Source organism: Anser cygnoides, chromosome 3 (assembly GCF_040182565.1).
Source record: "Anser cygnoides isolate HZ-2024a breed goose chromosome 3, Taihu_goose_T2T_genome, whole genome shotgun sequence".
NCBI classification, from domain to species: Eukaryota; Metazoa; Chordata; class Aves; order Anseriformes; family Anatidae; genus Anser; species Anser cygnoides.
Window position 1 is genome coordinate 74,336,968 of NC_089875.1, and position 22,118 is coordinate 74,359,085.

The 22,118-nt window shown below is 43.7% G+C and overlaps 1 protein-coding gene across 2 annotated transcripts in view; it reads right to left on the reverse strand.

Annotated features, from left to right (window-relative positions):
* The window catches only part of SOBP (sine oculis binding protein homolog), a 109,980-nt gene that overhangs the window by 82,947 nt on the left and 4,915 nt on the right, over positions 1–22,118 (reverse strand). For both annotated transcript variants that reach the window (XM_066994444.1, XM_066994443.1), the window contains exons 2-4: positions 17,954–18,092; positions 15,884–16,069; positions 4,442–4,593 (exon numbers count right to left, since the gene is read on the reverse strand). In XM_066994444.1, the coding sequence (XP_066850545.1) occupies positions 4,442–4,593; positions 15,884–16,069; positions 17,954–18,092 (477 nt within the window). The remainder of the gene's footprint in view (positions 1–4,441; positions 4,594–15,883; positions 16,070–17,953; positions 18,093–22,118) is intronic.

Consider the following 22,118-nt stretch of genomic DNA (forward strand, 5'->3'; position numbering starts at 1 on the left):
CTAAAGAAACGCCTGTGACTCCCTGCGGCCCCATTTGGTTGCTCACCTTCACCCTTGCCACACCGATGGGACAGGAGAGCGTAAAGCACACCCTGCCCGGGGTTTCATTCCACCCCTGCAATGGGAACAGCTCTTGCCACTTCGGGCAAAGCCAGACGCTGCCTCGGCGGATGGTCTGCAGGAAGGACACCTTTGCCAAGCCTGCATCCAAGCCTGCTCGGCAGGCAGGGGAGGCAGCTTCTCCCCTGCTCGCTGCCGACCCATGCTGGGTGCCACGAATCCCTGTCCCATACAGGGGGAACGGACCCCTCACCATTTATGTTTTCATGCTGCTCAATAGCGATTTGCTTTCCCTCTTTGATTTACGCCTTTCTGTTTGTTTGTATAAATGAAACTTGATTGCGCTGTAAGCACAAACATTTGTCACCTTTTTTTCCTGATGGCAAGGCAGTGCAAAGCAGGGACAAGGTCAAATACGAAATACTGGCTGACAACCCCACAGCCACTTCTTCTCCGAGATCTTAGTCAAATCAAGTAAATTATTCTTTATTGTACCTGTGAACAGAGCCTATAACCTCTACGAATTCAGTCCTTGTGCTAGGTTTGGCCATTTGGTCATAATAAATTTGTTTTCTGACCCATTGATTCAATAAACTTAATTTCAAAATTAATCTTTTCAGGCTTCAAACTCACTGGATCCAATTATGAATCCAATAGTTCCCTTTAAATTTAATACTCTGAAACTTGGTGGTCTAATGCTTTTTGCCCTTATGTGCCTCTTTGGTGCTTAACTTTATATTAGTCGGCCTATAAACCTAAATCTCTTAGGAAGAGAGCGTCAGAACAGCTCCCAGTCTTAAATCTGTTCTATCACAAACATTGGTATGAAATGCTCCCTCTCCCGCAACTCTTTCTTTTAATTGGTATTATTATGCACAACAGGTGATCATTATGCACTAGTTCAGTATCTATATTTGACTATGCGTACCAGACCAAACAGAAATAAGAATTTAGATTTTGATTATTTTTGCTGGGGGGGGGGGGAAGGTGGTACTTGGAAGTTTCTTCTAAATCAGATATAGTCTAAACAATTCACTCTCTGCCTAAAGGGGTAAGAAAAATCAATTTTTTCTTCATTTATTTCTAGTAATTTAGATAAAATTACAGTCTGTGGGGAGAGCCATTATAATTGCAAAATATATATATTTCCCTTCTTGCGAGGCACGGTTGCTAATACGGCTAATTTTAAATGGTCATGGCTGCAGGATACTCGGGGTAAAATTTGCATTTCTTACGAGAAAAGCAACTTCCGATTGTGCAAGTCTTTCTCCTTAGAAGCTCTCAGACTGGGCCACGAAGCTCCCCATCAGCCCCGACTACGCACCCAGACGGTGCCTGGAGCTCGAGTGGCACGGAGGGACGGATGCACACCTCCCAGCTGGGAATCCCTGGGGGTACATACTTGCCCTGCCTATGGGAGAGGATTTTGTTATTAAGGTGGCGACAAAAATCCTAATTCTGAGCACAGCGATTGGCATTCAGGGGTGTGGAATTTGCAGCGTTACTTAGTGGCGTTTCAGGACATCAGCAACGACTTAATTTTTACTGTTTAAACAGCCCGATTGTTTTAAGCAAGTGCTTATTGCAGCACTTCTCATCTGAGGGAGAAAGGGAAGACTGCTCAGCATGATCCATTAGGAAATTCAAGCCTTAAACCAAGTGACCACAAAGTCCTATCGGCTCCCTGAAACGCAGCAGCTGTACATATTTAATGTAATACAACCCTATATTGTTGCAGAGGTCCGCTGTTTAAAACACACATAAGGCAGGTGAAACGTGACTATTTTACTCCTCTGTTTGAAAAATGAGAAAGTGTGGAGCAGGGTAACTTCTCAAATACATAAATAAGCATTAGGCCCATGGAGAAGACAGGTACGCTGCTGCACCAGTACTAACAGATTAAAGGTCAGCGGTTAAATCTGAAACTATCGCAGCCTTGTTCCTTCGATCCTGTTCCTCAACACTCTGCTCTATTACTAACAGGTGAAGTGCAAAATAAGAAGCACGAAGGTCTGCTGAATCCTCCCATACCTGTCCTAATTTAATGACTGCATTTCCTAAATATTCTGTCCTCTGATCATTTAATGCCACAAATACACATGCAACGGGCAGCTCCAGGTTTCCCCAGCTGGGTTGGATTCTGTGCAATTACCAGTCCCACAGGTGCAAAGAGGGAGAAAATTTGACTCACTGCCTTATTTTGAAGCAGAGACAACAAAGCAACCAACGTTATCGACTTTATGTTATCTTGCCATGTTTCGCCAAGTCCTCTTCTATGACATTTTGTTAAATTGTGACCTCTTCAGTGAAGGATAGGGCATTTCACTGGGATATAGTTTTATATTAGAAGATTAGGAACATCTATTTTTATTTAGCTACATACTAAATAATAAATGGTACAGAGAGTTTTCTGGATGAAAAGATGAGGAAAATATTCAGAACTGTTTAGCTTCCAGAAGTTAATAGAGGTATAGAAAAAAGGGGGAAATCAGATGATCTGAGTCATCCTTTCTCATAATACAAGGGCAAGGTGACATCCAACAAAGCACATGGGTAATAAATTCTAAGTTAGGTAAAAGGGAACTTTTTCATGTTACCTGACTGATTGAATTCATGGCCATAAACTATTACTGAATCGTACTACTCATGGGTTAGTAAAACACTGAAGTATGCCTATGCATTATGTTAACATTGACTTATTTTTAATTAGCAGGGGATCTAAACCTTCCATATCAGGATCTAAGCTATAGATTAAAGAGCATCCACCATCAGCTGGACGTACTTTCTCAAGGTTTCCTGAGTTATCTAGTGCTTATTGCCGCTGGATATACGGGACCACCGAAGTAGGATCACTGGCAACGCCTCCACTCTTAGGATCTATTTTACTCAAGCCAATTTGTGACTGAAAGTCATGGGCACGTCATCTGACTGTGATCTGGATCCTGTTATCCCAGTGTCTGTCACACCGCAAGAGACATTGAAGAGCATGCACATAAGTGTGCAAGCGTGCACATACACACACAGTACATGGGAACTCCTTCTGAAGTGAGGAGCATCCTAGGGGCGTGTACTTCCCTCCTCTGCACTTCTAGACAGAAGATGTAAACACCACTCCTGGCAGAGGACTCCACGTGACTCTGACTTGCCTGTCTGCTCCAGTAGACGTTATGAGCTTGATTCTCCAAGACTGCCACTGAAATTCCACTCTGCTGATCTTTGCAACCTAATTCTTCAGGCACTTTTTTTTTTTTTTTTTTTTTTTGGCAGGAGGATGTGACCCAAATTTACGAAGGAGGGTAATTTGCTATAACAGTGCATCTTGAATCTAGGATCTACATGTGTTTATTTGTTATCAGCACATATTTAAAATACCAGACTTGGAGACCTGAATTTTGTTGCAACTTGAAAGGCCTTGAATGTTTTGTAGCATGAGGGAAAACAGTATCATTCAGAAAACCAAGATGTAAAGGGTTTTATGAAGAATAAATATTTCTAAGACAATAAAGGCTATCCAAAGACTCCTCTTGCACTAGTAAATACCAGAAGGACACAGCTACTTTTTTGACAACTAAAAAAAATGCTGGAGTGCTCCTTCCTTATTTTTCTTTACATGACATATCGCACATACTGCTGCAGAAAAACAGCTGCTGAAGTGGCCTAGAGGGCATTTTCAGGCACTGTACTTCAGCGATTACAGCAATTTTGTAGGCATTCGATATTAGGATTACATTCTAATTTTAGACAAAGTTAAATTTAAATTGAGTAGGAGGGGTTTTCATGCTACTGTAGATGTTCTAACATCACTTACCCCAAACCAAAAACTGTGTAAGGTCTGAATTTTGCAGCTATGATCACGTATTAGCCACGGTACACTTTAAAGGAATGCAACTATAGCTCACTAGGCTCGGTGGGAAGATGTCCACTATCACAATGGGACCAAGACTTAGGCCTTAAAAGCATTTACCTGCTGGCCACGATCCCACTGTCATGGAATTTGTGACACAACTTGCGCTACCTGGTAAAGCTGACACAGTCACACGCAGCCACCCTTTGCTCTATTGCATGGTGCCTCCTCTTAGTGGTGTGTGTGCAGCAAGCATCCTGAGACCCTGAGGCCAAATCAGGACTCTTATGTTCTTGTTTATTATTACCTAAACTCACTGACTCTCACAAAACCCAAGCATCAAGCTGAAGGAAACTGAAAGAAACAAGGTTAGTAAAGGGCTGACAGTCCAACAGACAATACAGATGGAAAGTGGAGGGACTGGGTGAAACAGAGAAAACAAAAGAAAAGAGCTTCTGTTAGATGCTAAATGAGACCCAGGCTGGGCCCAATTAAAGCTATGTCTATGCAGGTTACATCTTTCCTTATTTCTCTTACCTTGTTTCTCTTGAAATATGCTCTTCGGCAAGCTGCAAAGCACTTCTCGCTGCAGAAGCATTTCACTTCACTTCCCATACTCAGGGAATAGCGCTTGATTCCAACTTTCTGGCACCAGGCACACATTATTTGTACATTTGACACATCATCTTCTACAACAAAAATATAAGAACAATGTTTACATGAGATGCAAACACCTTCCTCAGACATCTGCACACTTACTCTTAGATACAACCGGCACCGGCTCATCTTATTTCTAACCTCTCCGTGTTTGGGAGTGGAAATGTGCCTGCCTGCGACTTCCAGCTCCTTCCATGGGTGACCTGTGCCAGCCAGGCTTAGCAGACTGGCAGAGCTTCTAGGACGGCTGGAAAAGATTATTAGCTTAAAAACGGTGCATTGCTGAAAAGCTCTGGAAGTCTCGAGAGCTTTTCAGCATGTGTAAGAGTGCACAAGTCTTTATTAAATAAGCAACCAGGAACAGAGGCTTAGTAAGTCCTGCTGCTCTGCTCTCGCTGCTTACAGGCCACTGCAGTAGGCCCTTCGGGTATTCTGCTTAGCAAGCTGGTGACAAAACACGCCTGGACAGTACTGCACCAAAGCAGGTCTCTAACAAGAGCCCTCTGTTAAATGAGAAGGGAAATGAAGTGCCCCACTCCAGTGCTGTTTCGCAATAATGACAAGTGTGTAAAATGGGAGCTTTCACTGGAATACAGCAGTCACCAAAACCCGGACTTGAGCAAGAAGGGAGATGCAGCACTGGTAAGGCCTGCCAGGCTACTTCCCAGTCTTCATGCTCATCAACCAAATTTTAATTCAGACCCCCTGAGCAAGCTCTTCTCAAATGTGTGTTGTGAATGTGACGTGTATGCCTTCTGAGATGCACAACTGGGCTTATTACTGAAGTCCTAGCGACATCCTTGTGCAGTCGTCATTCTCAGCCAGCTTCACAGACAGGGGCAGGGAATAGTTAAGCCTCCTGGGCAGACGACTGCAGCAAGTCAGCAGGAATCGTTTGACTCAAAACCCAGAGTTCTTCAGTCCCGATGTCCACTCTATTGTACAGCACGACCTTTCGGTTACAGGCAGCAGCCATTGTCTAACTGCTGGGAAAAAAAGTCCCCGAAGACTAATTGTTAAAGCAGTTCCTAGTCCATGAGCTGTGGAGAATTCATGGCTCAGAGAGTCTGTCATGCAGCCATCCCATTTCCCTATAAAGGATTTGTTTTCGAAGCTACACTGTCATCGTTCTGTAAAATTATTGGCAAACTAATTTTTAGCAGAGTGATTTGGCTCCTTTCCCCAGCTGTCATAACTCAGAACTACGTGCTGCATTTTATTCACCTTAACGGAATAAATATTGCCAGTTTAATAACTTTTTTCCTTCCACAAACTGTGTTATGATTTACAGCTACAAATAAAATTGTACAATGTAAAAAAAATGACCTCTTAGTTTTAATCAGACCGTCTACCCTTAAAGCCGTATTTAAGGCTAAGTTGTAACACAGATTTGTCCTTAACGCATTTCATCATTTACTCTTTAGTGGGATTTGTCAATATTATAAATGCTTTAATACACCGAATATCGAGGGAAATCTAACCAATTTGGCCAGGACTCGGGGGGGAGGTCACAGTTTGGGGGGGCAGGCATCGCACAGCATTCCCCCCGTGCCAGCCTCGCTCTGCCTATCCCAGCACAGCACGGCAGCTCTTACCATTTTCATCCCGAGCCATCTGAAGTACCAAGATTTAACAAAGGCATCCCGATCTCGCTGCTTTTGCACCGTAACCAAGCAATTCCTTACAGGCTGAGCTTGCCCCTTTGAATGCACCGGGACAAGAGGAGAGCCTGCGAGCCGAAGGAGAACAGCCAGCAGCCTCCTGGTTCAGGTAACAGCAACCTGTATTTCCTACTGACAAGAAGTGTTTTGTCTCCAGAAAATAGATCTACCAGTGATACCTTTATAACAGCCTTCATTACTGGTGAGAATAACTGTCATTAATGAAAAAAGAAAATTACAGAGCTGAAAGAGAGTTCACCGTCAAAGCAGGTGCCAGAGCACCTCTTTTTGAAGCAGGACGGCTTGTCTTGGGCACAGTTTTAAGGAGAAGCAGAGCTCTGCCACTGGGATTTCTCAGGAGTTTTCATGCGTGACTTAAGAGGGGAAAAACCTTAGCTGCCATTCAGCTCCTGCCCATGGTCACACATTGACTGCCTCCCATGGACCATCAGTAAGAGCACGCAATCGTCCGGTTTTAATTGCACGGCATCCCAGCAGCAACTGTACACACGGAAAAGCCACATCACACACGTCTCTGCGTGATGTTATGCAGGATGGTAAGGCTCATCCACCTCCTTCTGCCGAAGGCTTCCTTTCAGACAGACCCCAGCAAGGAGAGGAGAGGGGGGGGATGATGCCTTGCTCAGCATCGCTTAACTTGTGGTCCATGGATGTGGCAGTCAATAAAACAGCACAAAACGGTCCACAAACTACTACCAGCCACTGCCTGCACCTCCAGGAAGAGAGAGCTGGTATCCAGAAGGCATCATCAATATTAATCGAAATTTTCATCGTTTTGAAAGGAGGAAGGGCAAAGTGGAGGGAGCCTGCCTAAATATGAAGAACTTCAATTATTTCTCTCTTCTACTCCCTCCTCCCCAAGGCGTTAAAAAATAGTCACACGCAATATAGTCCCTTTAACTGTAACAGTAATAATAAATGTAGATGCCTCTTCCATTTATAAGACTCAGGAACACTGCTACAAGAGAATTACCTGCACGCTGGGGGGTCACGGCATGCTTTCCCTGGAAGAGCACACTGATATATCACTTTTAAGTCACATCTGCCCTCTCAGGTGTAGGTTTGGCCAACTAAATTTCTGATGCAACTGCATCTCCTCGTAATGCAATTCAGCAGGTGAAAAAGGAGAATATCCAATATCTAATTCCCCAAGGATCATCAGCAAGAGCTGCGCGCAGCCCAGCGGGAGGAGAATTTGCTCTAAAACCAACTCCTTTCTTTTAGCTCTAAGAGAAGCTAACTAGGGATAAGTACAGAGCCAGGCACTATGGCTTAAGCAGGGTATGTGGATGACAGCTAGGGACAATAAAGGTCCAGACCTGATAGTGTGCTTTCCTTCTTGATGGTGTTTACATGAGATCTGAGCAGGAGCTGTGAAAATACTTGCAGGATGTTTCACAACAATGTATTAAGCTTAGTGACTGAAAAAGAGGACTGCAACATTAACAGAAAATTAATAGTCCATGTATTTCTACCACTACAATCCACAGCAGTGGGAAGCAATAACTTTCAAAAAATCCATTAAGATTGTGTGAAATAAGGAAAGCCAAAGGGTGGTGCTTTAATTGCAGTCTTCCTAAACACAAACTGGAATAATCCGAAACCAGTAATTCAAATTTTCCACTCAAGATAAGATTCCTCTCACTTTTTCACAGACCTTTGTTTCCTAAGTCCAAATTCTTTAAAAATCACTTTACCAGACTCTTGCCTTTCTTTCAGGAAAACGTATCAAATCCCAGTATCTGCAACGCTCAGCAAGAAGAACCTGGGACAAGAATGCAGGGCAGCGGGGAATTTCAAATCAAGTAGTTTGAGACTGCTTGAGTTCGAGACCACGTCCTGAATCTTTCTTCTAAAGTCTTTTGGTGGGACAGGGCCCTGGGCAACCTGATCTAGTGGGTGGCATCCCTGCCCATGGCAGGGGGTTGGAACTGGGTGGGCTTTAAGGTCCCTTCCAACCAAAGCTATTCCATGATTCTGTGACTCTTCCAGGTTAGGTCTGCACTAAGAAAGCTTCTTCTCGATAATCACATGGGTGTACGACATGGCAATGCTCTCCAGCGTACACAAACTTTTGCTGGTAGCCTCACTGTGCATATCACAGAATCACAGAACTGTAGGGGTTGGAAGGGACCTCAAGAGATCATCGGGTCCAAACCCCCTGCCAAAGCAGATTCCCTAGAGCAGGTTGCCCAGGTAGGCATCCAGACGGGCCTTGAATATCTCCAATATATCCTCTTGAGTAACAGGAGCTCACCCTGACAGCATGCCCATGTCCACCACTTGAGCTCTCGCTGGAGCAGCTCTGCTGATGAAGATCACTCACCACCACTTTCACATAAGTTAGGCTGACACACGTTTGTAAAGTACAAAAATGACATTTGCAAGTCTTAGGACAGATCATTTTGAAGTGAAAGCAATTGATTTTTTCCTCCATCTAGGCTTGCCACTTTATGACCCGCTCTTGCAATGTGCTGAGCACGTTCTCAGATTTGTCACGCCTGTGAGGGATAGCACGGGTACTCCTACAGGTAAGACAATGGGGAGCTGTCAGAGCCACACTGAACAGCAATGTTGAGTTTTCAGCAGAATATCCCCACGGCTGTTTCCTGCAATCGCATCAGGTAATAGGAAGGCGTATTCCTTCCACACGTAGTACAAGACCTGAATTTCCAGCCACTCTTCATAGGAAGAGCTATTGTGGGAGTTCCAATACCGTGTTTTTTCTGCCCCCGGGTTGTGTCACTACAGGTGGAAGAAGTACTCCCTGCACCCACTGCACAGATACTATTCAGATACATCTCCTTGTGGTTTTTTGCTTGTGTATTTTTCATAATGAACAATGCAATAAACACGGTGTGTTTGCAGTGTTAAATCATGTTCCCAAAGGGAGCAGTTTGTATAACAAGATAAAATTATCACATTATAATAACTAAATATGCATCAGTCTAAAGCATGCTCCAATTAATCATCAAAAGTTTGCACCGCCTCTTTAGGTCTTAATTAAGCAGAATGTTTGGATTCTTTTTTTTTCCTTTCAAACCAGTGTGAAGGAGCTGCAGAAAACTGTTCCTCTAAAACCAATGAGCAGCATTTTAGACTAATCGATCTTATATGGAACTGTAATTTGGAGAGGTGGGGAGAAGGGAAGGAAGGCAGCGAGCACAATAGTGCAAATCCATCATGTATAGCTCTGTCCCTTTATCTAGGGAAACCAGCATGGCCTACAGTGCTTAGCAGGATGATCCTAAAATCCCTACAATTCTGGAGTTAAATCCTGATCAGTTTACTAACTTTAAGGCTGCAGAATTCTGCTAATACTGTTTTGAACTCACTGATAGGCATTTTCAACTTTAGTTTCATGAATCCAGACAAAACTAAATGCAGTCACAGCTCTAATCCTGAAGATTACGATGATCCCTGGACAGGTGCTCCAAAATCTTACTTTCCACATTTCCTTGCAATGAATTCCGCAGAAGACGCTTGATTGTTCTGGCAAGAAGAAAAAAATTACTCCGGAAGGTGCCCACCTGCAGTACCACGATGGTGATGTTGAGCAGGAGGAGGACGATGAGGACGCAGGGTCAGGGACAGAGATCTCAAAGGGTACATCCTCTGGACTAAGCGAGTCCATGCGGAACCTGTGCCTTGGCTGGGGTTGTGTCTGTGACCTGATACAGAAAATACTCTGGCAGCCCATCCTCCTGTGTGCCTCCCTGCAGCCCGACTCGTCCTGGCATGTGAGTTTCCTGCCACCACGGGTATCAGCAACCAGGCCTCACCACTACTTCTTTCTTATTTATTTATTTATCTATTTATTTTTAACCCTGTTTCCTCTTTGCTGCATCCTACCCCCTCACACTGGCAGTTTGGATCCCAGTTTTTTGGGGGGGGGGGCTTAAGGAATCCACCAGAACAGTCCCTTAGCCCCGTGCTGGGAACTACGCCCAATCCACCAGCACACATCTATACATTTTATAGCTGTTTTCATTAATGCTTTCTAATGAAAAGCTGCAAAAAGATCTGAAGACTAAGATCTTAACTTGACATGTGCAGCATCAGCAGTAAGCGTATGTGGTTCCCACTGGGACCAGTCAGGATTTCATACTGGTTAATCCTGAGTTACCTGGTGGGCACTCTGGCTTTCCACTGAAGACAACCAAGCAGCACGCGTTCAGATTTTGTCACCTCCAAGCAGTTCCTGAGGCAGATGTGCCCAAGCAAAGTAGAAGCACCATTTCCATACTTTTTCTTATATCCAAGATGCTTTATCTGATTAAACTTAAATTTTAAAAGGGAACAAACAAAACGTGTGCAATATTTCTGCAGAACTCTTTGTTAAGCACTGCTCCTCTAAATAGATGGGGTGCGTGACAAACTCAAGGTACAAGAAGTACCTTGGAAAAAGTAATTATGAGAGGAAGATTAAAAAACAGGGCTTACAACAGAAAGCTTGTTGCTGCCATGGCCGTGGAAATATCTCATGGGGTCCATAGTGCATTTCCTTTTAAAGCCCAGTCTCTTAAAGTTCACTGCTCTGCCAAGGAAGTCAAGTGTCCCAGCTCTTTTCAAAAACTCATTTGGGGGAACTGTGGCTTGCCTATGTTTACTATGCATGGGTTGAGGCGTATTCTCATGCGTAGTTCAGCAAGAGCTGAATGCCCACCACAAATAAAAGCTGGCATTCAGGCAGGTTTTAAACATGCAAAGAAAAAAGCACCTATTTCAGCTAATGGAGGGGGAACTCCCTGTGCGTTTTTAATATATGCTATTAAAGTGCATATGTGGACTTTGTGATTTTCTTTTTAGCACAAGGGAAACACTCGGCCCTCCACAGAGAGCAAAAGACATCAACAATGGGCTAGAAGAGGCAGGCTGATGGGCAACCACTGGCATTTTAAAACACAAGCACTAATAACCCTACGAGCAGTGTAAATTAGATGATTTTTCAAACCAAAACCAAAGCAAGTATTTGAAGAGCATTGACTAAGATTTGTTGTGGAGGTCTTTATCAGAGCGCTAAAGCTGCAGTTAAAGAAATTGTAAAACTGTTCAGCAACTGGAATAAGATTTGGAAAATACTGAAGCAGGATCCAGAGTGCAGTAAAATGAAAGTCACCTCAATATATAGGCTTAATTAGGTCTGATAATGTGGTCTTTATTTAAGGGAAACTGCCACTGGGTTCTGCCTGGAATAAGCCTTCTTGGTAATGCAGTCATAGAACCAATTCCTTGGTGAATTCAGACAGATAATTGTGGGATTCGGCTTTACTGCCCTGCTAACTACCATTTAAAAATCTTTTATGCTTTTAGATCCCCCTGACATAATTTAAATATTGATACAGTTTACAGCACGCAGCTCCAGAGCGTTCTTCAGGCAGGGACTCTGCTGCATCCCAGGAGTTGCATGGCTGATGCACCAACTTAACTCCCCTTGCCCTGCCATGGGGGAGCTGGGGCTTGTTTGCAGCACCGTGGGCAGCAGACGCATTCTGTACATTGCACCTACGTGGGGGGGACACTTTGACAACACCCGAGCTCGAAGGCTGGGCCAAACAGCAGTCATACTCCCCTACCGAGGTACTGCCACGAGTATCTCGAGGGAAAGCAAACCAAGGATGAGGGAAACGGAAACACTGCAGCCTGCAGCAGGTGCTGGGGGAAGGAGGGAGCGTGCTCTTGCCTGCATTTAAAGAACTTTTTGCATTCTTCTTTTGCATTCTTCTAAAACCAAGAAGACTAGATCTCAGCCATCCTGCATCCCATGCACAACAGATGCCCACGCTTGCCTGAGCAGAAGGGCAGAGTCACCGGGCGCCCTCCCAGATTTCCCCTCTGCACTCATGGCTGCAGAACAAACACTGGGATGGCTGGTACTGAACACTACAGTCATACACCCTGCACAGCTGGGGTGGTATTGTTATTTCCAGATCATTCCTGGCTTCCGCATTTCTGTTCCTCACCATTCCTACGTTTTTTGTTTTTTGTTTTAATTTGAAAACCATACTTTCTTTAGGTTGCTTTGTAGAACGTAAGAATCTTCTAACACCAGGCAGAAGTCGTCTTAATATCAGCTTGTTGCAACGGGTTGTACTCCAGACTAAGCCTGAAGATCACTCAGACCCGTGGATGGCCCGTGCACCACACGGGGGTGTGGTGCCCATGTGTTTAACTCTGCCTTTTTTGGGTGTAACCTTAGGGTACCACAAGGAGAGAACACCTCTATTGGAGCCTTTTGTATTTGGTCAGGTGGGAGTCTAATGTTTTCCAGGACTGTATAAGCAAATTTTCCCTGATTTGTCATTTGACTAAAACAGAAAGCAGAACAGCTTGGAGATGAATTGTATTCGCACTGCTCAAAATGATCTGGTTTTCAAAACAAAAAAAAAAGTCATAAAATAAGAATGAGGGGGAAAAAGGTTATTTTGTTCACTCTTCAAAGTTTTAGCCTCTTCATTTAAAACGCAAGTGTAGATAGGAGACTGTTTGAAGTTTTCCAGCACACTCAGGGAAGACCTAATCTGCTGAAATCTTCAGTGATTACTTCCTAGACGTAGTTCATGACCAGCACTCCTTCCTCCTCCTCCTTGAACTGGTAGCTGTTTCTGATATTAGGAATTAAATCTGCCTCCTTGGAAAGATGTGTCTTTCCCCCATGCTTTTTCTACCCCTGCAATTGCTACATTTGTGCACCTTACAGAGTATCTGTCTCATTTCTCCCTTTAGGCTCCTGTGAGCATCCCCAGTGCTCTGCTCTTTCTCTTCTCCTCCTTACCTCTACAGAATCTTACCTTCAAAAATTATTCAACTAATAATTCATTGTGGCTGTTTCTTGGATCTGCTTATCCTCTCCAGACCATTGCTCTCCTGTCCAAATGACTGCCTCAGCCTGTCTCTCTGACGCTTCTTTATGGGTACTGACCCTTCAGTTCAAGATCAATATGGCAAGAATTAAAGTCTTAATATTTTTCCCTGAGTGTTCACTCCATATTCTCTGCTTAGCAACAGTAGACCACACCATCGTCTTTCCCATCCTTAAGGTTCACGATTTATCCATCATTTTCATTTGTGGACACCCTCTTTTGAGCTAGAATTAAACTTTGTTGACTTTTTTCCTGTGCAACATGCAAAAGTTCTCCCCATCCATCCACAAAGGCTGGACTCATCCTGATTCTCACCATCTCACATCTCAGTCTCTGCAGCGGATTACTACCTGGTTTTCCCTCTGCCCTGCCTTAAGCCTTGTCCATGCCAAACATGCTGCAAAGAACCCTTTCTCTTCCCAGCATTTTAACCTTGAAGTTTTCCAACTTTTCCCTTAAGACTCCTTCTGCCTGCTCCCTTCTGTCCCCTTTCTTCATTTATTAACTCCACCAAACACAAGCTGGTCCTGTTGTCCCAGCAGGCCAGTCACAGACTGCCCCCACCACGTTGAAAATGCTGGCTTTCAGCTCTAGCAATCACTGATGCCAGGCTTTTTCATTTGCCTACACAATCAAGTAAGTACCTTTGTGCTGCTCCCCAGGTTGCCCCCACGCTTGTGAGGGGCTCCGAGAAAACATCCCCCCAGTTACCCTTGCCTGGCTTTGCATCACTCTGAAGTTCTCTGCTTTGATGCAGTGCCCACAAAACGGTGTCAAAGTGCGGTGCCAAGACCACTGCCTCGCACGCTGGCTCTCCTGGCTCCTTTGTACTCCCTTTTCTACTTGTGTTGACCCGTTGCTTCTTGCCTTACGCTTCACTGCAGGCTCTTTGGGGTGATCATGACTAGGGCTCCTACGCCCTAAGATAAAACACAGCAATTACTACGTGTGCCTATTGCAAATCCCACAAAGGCTGTGGTTCTCCTCCCTCTCCAGTCCTCCCAAACTTTGCTCTCTAAGCCAAAGGTGAGATAAATATGTTCATTTGCTCAGAAGTCATGGTAATCTGGTGCTCATTACTGATCATGCGATAAAGTCAGAGGAGGCAGAGATTATGCATTTCATATCCTTTAAGAGAGTAAAACATTGATTTTCATTATGAACTAATGAAGTAAAAACCTAAAGATGGAGAATACTTATGAAAAGCCTTGTCTGTGTACTACCTTTACAGGTACATCTGAACGCAGGACCACAAGCAGTAGGTGGACGGGCAAAGAACAGAAGGCAGTTGAGTTGGCCAAGGTTCCCCTGTGTCCGTTTAACTACTGTTGCAGTAATTTGTTTTTCTACTTCATCGTTCCATCTCCTCCTGCTTGTTTGATGTCATAAAAATCCAGTCGCTGTGGCAGTTTGCACAATGCATGTTACAGCCTTGTGTTCATGTACCACAAATTTCAGCATTCTGGATTCATTCATGACTCAGATTGGAGGAGAAAATAGCTTGGGACGACACAAGCCCTTGATTAAAGCTTTAGGGCCAAATCAACAACAGCTGAGGATCCAGCCCATATGGCCCGAGATCTTTAGCTGTGTAAGGGCTGCAGGAATGGGCCCAAATAGCTTTGGTAATTAGCAAATACCGTATAAAATAGATGAAAAGTCTTTGGCACGGAGCGCATATTGGGTAACATCTGAAAATTACTCATAGCATATTAGGATACTTCTTTGGAGAAAAAACTCAATGGCATAAAAATAATTTGGGAGGGGCCACTGTATCTGTCACGCCGCTACCAATGGGCAAACCGTCTGTTGGACTGACCAGTATTTTATTGTTACCTTTAGTAAGTGCAGTGAAGGGCAGAGGCGACCACCTGCCCCTGGGACCTGGCCCTACGAGCTGCTCTACCTCTGCAGGAGCATCCTCGAGGCTGGTGAGGACTCTGTCACCAGAGTGCCTCCCTGCGTGCAGCAGGCCAGCATCTTCAGTAGGCACCACGGGTCACCTCGGTCACCCACGAGCACCCAGGTGACAGCCAGGGACTTCTGCAGAAGCGGGACCAAGCCTGCTGCTACCTACATTCACCAATTACCGCACCGTGTACGACAGCAAACAATAACACCGCAATTAATCACCCTAGTGGAGCTCTACGAGTTACTTTCACGGATTATGGTAAGCAGCATGCAGAGCGGAATAAATCATTTTTCACATAAACTCCGAGGAATGGCATGTTATGAAATCACTCCTGATAAAAATCTAATGAAAATGTAAAACATTTCACTGGAGTCTCCTGGGTAGAGTCAAGATCACATTAAACCCTCTAGAGACGATGGTCAGGGATTTCAATGAGAATCAAGAGACAGTTTTCCCAGGATGAGCTTGTTAACCTGATATAAAGACACGATATTGATTTGATGGCTTTGTCTCTTTCACTGTTTCCCTCCTGGAGCCTATTTTTAATTTAATCACCTTTCATTAATTTACTTAAAAGGCTTTATTCATCAAAACAATATCATTTTTTTAAAAGCAGATGTTGCTCAAGTGCTGAGGGAGTATAATCCAGCTTGTGGAGTGTCACAAGCAGCAGAAGAGCCTGTCTGTTGACACTGCATTTGCAGAAGTTTTTCAAGAATATTAACAAAGAAAGTCACTCCCCCACCCTGTCTTTAAGTTCCCTGTGACTGGTTATTAAAGCGCTCTTACAGCTAAGTCACATCCTAGCAATCTCAGGACACGTGTCAATGACAGTCATCATTTTTAAATGTTCATTAGGATTTACCTGCTGGTGGCTTTATGAAAGGTGGCGGAATTAATGGGACAATAATAGGTACATTCCCGTGATCCTTTGACCCTGCTGGTGAGTCTGAAAGTCCATTTCCTGTGGCAAGCCCTGGATAGCTTGTGTTTATATTGTACGGTGAAATAACACTGTCCTCGGGTAATTTCGGTTTTGGCAAAGAATTTTCTGTAAAACACAAAGAACACATTGTACAGTATGACAAATATATTTCTTAGATGCTTTGATACTTTCACCAACCTGTTCATTACATTACTTACCCTAATACAAGAAGAGTGCACAAAAAATACAGATACTTTCCCCTTTAACAAATAAATACTTTCCATTATTCCTCAAACATTTTCCATTTCTTTAAATCAAAGTCACACTAAAAACAACTGTATTAAAAAAAAAAAAGTGGGATTATTTTGTGATATATATCTCCAGTCTGCCTTATTTAGTCAATGATTCCATATTCCTGCCCTTTATATGCACTGTTTTCATGGTGATCACACTCAGCATGCCGTGGCTTCACCAGGGCAAGAAGCATAAACTGAAAAATAAAAGAATTCCTAATTCTCGTCTCAATAATACAACGAGTAGTAAGTAGTGGAAAGGATTTAAACAGAGGAACAAAATATTGAAATCAGAGCAAAGTGTGCATGCAATGATGACAGTCATGATTCTAATTCTTTAATCCCAAAGCACTTCTGGATTTGTATTTGTAGGAATTTCTCTAATGCACCTCAGGTAGCTATGGGGTAGGACTTAACTGTTATTATTCTCTCTCCTCGCATCACTCGGAAAAAGAAACACATTTTTTTCTCTCCCACAGACTGCATACACCAAAAATCTCTACCTGGCACAGGTATTCGACATCTTTGTTTGGTACATAAAACATATGATTTGTCTCATGTGCCTACAGAAAAAAAGTATGTCACAGATTTCATTAGGCATAGCCTGGAGCCACAAAGTATTCAATAGAAGATCTATTTAGGAAAATATAAATAAATGAATCCTATTACTACACAGAAATAAGTTTCTTCAAAGGTGGCTTAACGATACTGCTTTTTCGATGAAATGTAAATATTGATCAACAATGTCACTACTACACAACTAACATGATGCAAACATTCATTTTTAACACAGTTCAATTGGTTCACCTTACCTCTAATTTTTCCACCTTTTTTCTAGCCATTTCCTCTTCAGAGCTGGTCTCTCTGGTATCAGTACTCATTGCAACACTCAGTGAGTACAATGCTGCTGCTTGCCACCAGAAAGCAAGCCCAAACACTGCTGTCTGCAAGTGCAGTGACAAGTGGTACCCTAAAAGCTTCTGCAGTTTTCTCTCTATACCTCACCTCTGAGAAATCCTTGCTGGGAAAGCCAAGATCCAGCAACGTCCTACACTCCTTTTCCCGCTGACCACAAGCCCCTACCTACCTGCTGGGGCTGAGGAGTCAGAAGGCAGCAAGTTAACTGCTCAAAAAAAAGGCTGAATCCCATCATTTGCATGGTGAGTAATTTCGAATCACATCGTGTGAAGATCCAGCAGCATCCCAAAATCTCCACCCCTTGAGAACTTGTAAAGTACTTGCAGAACACGGCATATTACAAACATCGCCGAGGAGCCTTTTATGAATGTTCAGGATGTTTCTTGCATGAGTTGTGAATATCCCAGCTCGAAACCTTTTGGGATTTTAGAAAGCCTTGAGCCAAAAACCTTTGTTTGGAAAGCAAAAGGGTTTCCTTAAATCCACACCACTAAAAAAACTCTCTCTCTTCTTCCAGTGGCGAGCAGTTTATTGGTACCGTAGGAACTTGACTTTCAGCTGACTCACAAAAGGTATTATTTGTGAAGATGTGTTACTAAGTGCCTACCAACAGCAATTTTGTTAAGTGATTTTCCCTGTACCCTATTGGCTTCCTCCTACTAGAAGGCACTCTCAGGTATTTTTATTTAAATCAACCACAAAGCGAGCAGCAGAACATGCTCCCTAGTCCCCGCCAATTCAGACAGGTTGAGGTATTAATCCTTCTTTGCGAGGACACAGAAACATTAAATCTCATTACCTTTGAGAACAGAAATGTGCTGGCGGCTTTCCCCATCTGCAGAGTAGTTCCTGAATTCAATATCTTCTCCATCCTTCAGTTCAACCTTATCATAACCATACCAGCCAAGGAGCTCATTCATAGTGTTTTCTGCAAAGTTCTGAAAGAGAAAAATTACCTACTTATTTATGTAATCAATAACCATCTGGAATGAAGGGAGGACTACATAAATCGAACGGTATCTTTGCTACACGAGGAAGTGTCAGGTTTGTCCCACCTCCTCAAAGACTAATGTGCATTTCACAAGTCAAGTGTATAAAGTGTAATGCGTTTAAATCTCAGACTGGCACATGTAATTATGACAAAGACTCATACATCTGTAATTTAAAGAAAATGAAAAGGAGAGTTATTTATGCCTTTCTGCTCTGGCATTCAGTGTCGGAAATGTTTTACCATACATTCGTCACAAAAATGTGTCTGTGTTACCATAAAATATTTAAGACTGCAGCAGAAATATAAGATATGAGTAACAGAAAACTAAGATTTTTTCAGGCAGCAGTTAATCAATCTTACTGCGCTACAGCCTTTTCAGCTGGAGGAGGTCACCGACACAATTACAGTTCCTGGAGATGCACGTGAACCAAATGAAATAAAATCACATCGAAGACATTCTTCCTCAGAGTTATAAACCCCTGCATATTAAAGGCACTTAAAAACTCTTTACCATGAAGGCATTTTATCACAGTGTTTCACATAAAAATCTCTTACATTTGTTTAAGAAAACCCTTCTTCTGTTTTGCCATATTTATTTTCAAAACAATTTCCAAGCAGCAGCGTGCTTACATTTTATGTTTGTGTGGAAATGCAAAATATGGAACACGGCTGTCATAACTCTCAAAGTTCCCTAGAAAACATGTCCTCCAGGTCATGTGTCAAAAATATTTCTGCGGAAAATGCTCATTACCGGGCCAGGAGATTTAGTGGAGTAAGTCAAGAACCCTGCAGCCAGGCAATGAAGCTTTGTGAAACTGGATGGTACCATGGAGGCACGGCTTACGGGTTTAGGAAACTCCTGGGGGAAACTGGCTAATGAATTATTGTCACTGCAAAGGTCAGCTTAAAGTAACATGACAAATGTAAAATGAAACCAAAGAGCCACAAACAAAGCCTTTCAGTTTGGTCTCTGTGTTTTTATTATTACTTTAAAACAAATTCCAAACTTGATTTTACCATAAAATCTTGACATCTGAAATAACGATCCTGACTAGCAATCTTCCTGTGACCCTGGCTATCAGCAAAGAAGAAAGCAGAACATGACACCCATCCAAAATAAATGCCGTGTGCCAAATCCACAGGTTGCTAGATTTTCTCTAGCAACAGCACCAGCTTAGGTTTTGAGTGGGAGCGAGCCTAATGATAGAAACACAGCGATCCTCGAGTCCTTTAAATAACTAAATAAAATTAATCAGATCCTAATTGCTTCCGGATCCCAAGCTGCAGCAGGCACCCTGCCCCGGACCATCCGAGCCGCGCCGCTGCCGCCTCGTTCATCACACGGGATTGCATAGGTGTTCCTGTCACCCTGGTAAAGCGGCTCTAAGCAATACGCACGGGCCATTTATACTCTGCCAGGAGTATCACCTGTGCCACTGTGCTACAAATACGATTTCCGAGAAAAGGAAAACCAAAACAATAAACCCACGGAGCATCAATTCCCCTGGTTTTTCCCCTTTCACTTGACCTCCCGCTGGAAGGCTCGATTCTGCGGCTCTTTTGTGCAGCCCCAAATTGCCAGAAAACATCGCACCACTCCACACCTGCGCCCAGTTTCAGCACTACAGGTGTGCTAGCCTGTTACGTCTGAGCTATGAGACCACTGCAGTTTGCAACAAAGAGTGCGCTGCAGCGTAATGTGGCTAATACCTATCCCCATTTCTAAAATACATATTTAAATTCTCATGTAAATGATGCTGGTGAGTTAGTGTTTTAAATAACACCAGAAACATTTTTCTAAAGGGTTTTTTGCTTATTAGTTTTAATTTTTGAGATGATTTCTCCTCTCTCAGTGCTGAAAATCCAAATGCAATAACCCCATCTCCACCCCATGGGAACCCAGCACTGAAACAACCCAGAGACAGCAAGTGAAACCTGGCCAGTGCAGCCCACCCAGAATGACCTGAGGGGCTCCGTGGACTCCCAGAGGAAAGCTCCACCACCTTCCCTTGCTCTGCCATGTTTCAGCTGTGGAGATGCAGCCCTGGAGATTAATCCAGCAAGGTGGAGGCCAATTGACAAAAGGCTGCCTGACTTAGACTCCATGCAGCCCAATTAACTGAGTAGCTCTAAATTTGCCTCCTGCGGATGCTTTGTGTTTTATTTGCACTGTTGATCAACTCAGGCAATGAGTAATTTTTAATTATTTGTCAAGGAATATGTAAGCGAGGCTGTGTATGTTTATTCTTTGCTGCAACAAGCTGCTGTCCCTCTTCAGAGCCTCGTCACAGTGATTGTTGGGCTTGCAGTGGCACAAAGCTTTAGAACCTTTCAAGCCTCATTTTACTGTTCATGTTGAGTGATGCACAAAAATGAACAGTCATAATGAGAAAAAATACATTTGATTTTGAGATTAGTCATAATAGAGACTTGACTTGTACAAAATAAAGAAATTAGCAGGGTCTTTGCTATTAACTTCAATGAGAGTATAATGAGGTCACATATCAGCGGTAACAATAGTAAGTATCTTTTTCACACAGTGATTTCTCCACAAGGATGCTTGAATTAAAAAAAAAAAAGTTAAGCCATTCCCCTTCATAGTTTGTCTTACCTATTACAATGAGGGTTATCACTCTTAATACCGTTCTCTCAGTGGCTAACGCCGGGGCTCCATTACAGAGCACTCTGTACATACTGAACCAAGAAGATGATCGCATCCTTAACAAGCTGATGGCCAAAGCTGAGAAATGTGGGATTTTTAATTTTTTTCCACACTGACTCCCATGCATAGATGGGCATCCACAGAGCTACAATATCACCTTCTTTCAGACTCCTAATTAAAATACCCATCCACAGTGATGTCTGACATCTAGATGATGGCCACACAGGTCAAGTGCTCATTGAAGCTCCTGCCCTGAAGCTGACCACCATCATTTCACTGTTTCCGTACTTTCTCTTTTCTTTCCGTATCACTGGTAGGCCCAGCCTAAGCAGATTCAAGATATGATAATGAGAGGGGACGTGTAAAGACCAGCGTGGTGGCAATAATCAAAATACAAATAATGAGGTGAGACAATTTTTCTCTGTGTGAATGCAGGGGGTGGGGGGAGGCTCAGCTGTTGAAGTTAAGGAAAGGAAGCAAGCCGATCAACACACAACCCGCACCTGCAGAGCTGAAGCTCACTGAAAGATGTACAAGCTTCAAAGGCTTGCTGAAAGGAAGGGTGATGATTGTAACCACGGTGCTTGAGGAAAGCAAGAATGTGGGACCTGACATTGGAGCAGGACAGTGAAAGAAGCAGTGATGAAGCATGCTAGAGAGGAACCACCTCTAGTGAGAGACGATGGACTTGCCAAAGCCCAGGCCGAACAAGATGCGAAGACAAGCGTGGGTGACAGGATGGAGGATGTGCCTGGAGCTGTGGTTCCAAGCTTCTGCAGGACCAGGAGAGCAAAGACACCAAGCTAGCCCATGCCTGCTCTCAGACCCACTCCCCAAAAGGATGTGGAGGGTCTGCAGGACAGAGGCTGCCAACACAGCTCTAAATCCCTGCCAGAGGGCTGAAATGCCATGAACAACCAGTACCCCAGGGAAAACCTCGACCATCGTCCCCAAATCCCCGCTCAGCCATCACACTGCTCGGCTGGAACCCAGGAGCCCAGATTCACAGGTTTCCCAGCGAAACGACAGCACTGAGCCTCACAATACCCTGCCAGGAGGTCACACGCCAAGCCCCTTTCCTCACCGACAGCAATTTCTGCCCCCTACCAGGTCCCAAACCACTTATCCCTCCCGCGGGACAATGTGTAATTTGCATGTTTTAACTGTATGAGCTCTCCATTCTTGTACTTGCAGAAATGCCCTCCCCTTTGGAAGAGCCAGGCTAGCTAACCGACCATTATACTCGTTATTTTGACTTGAATTTGCTTCCTATTCACGGGAAAGATGAAGAAGAGTGCATTGACTTGCCAG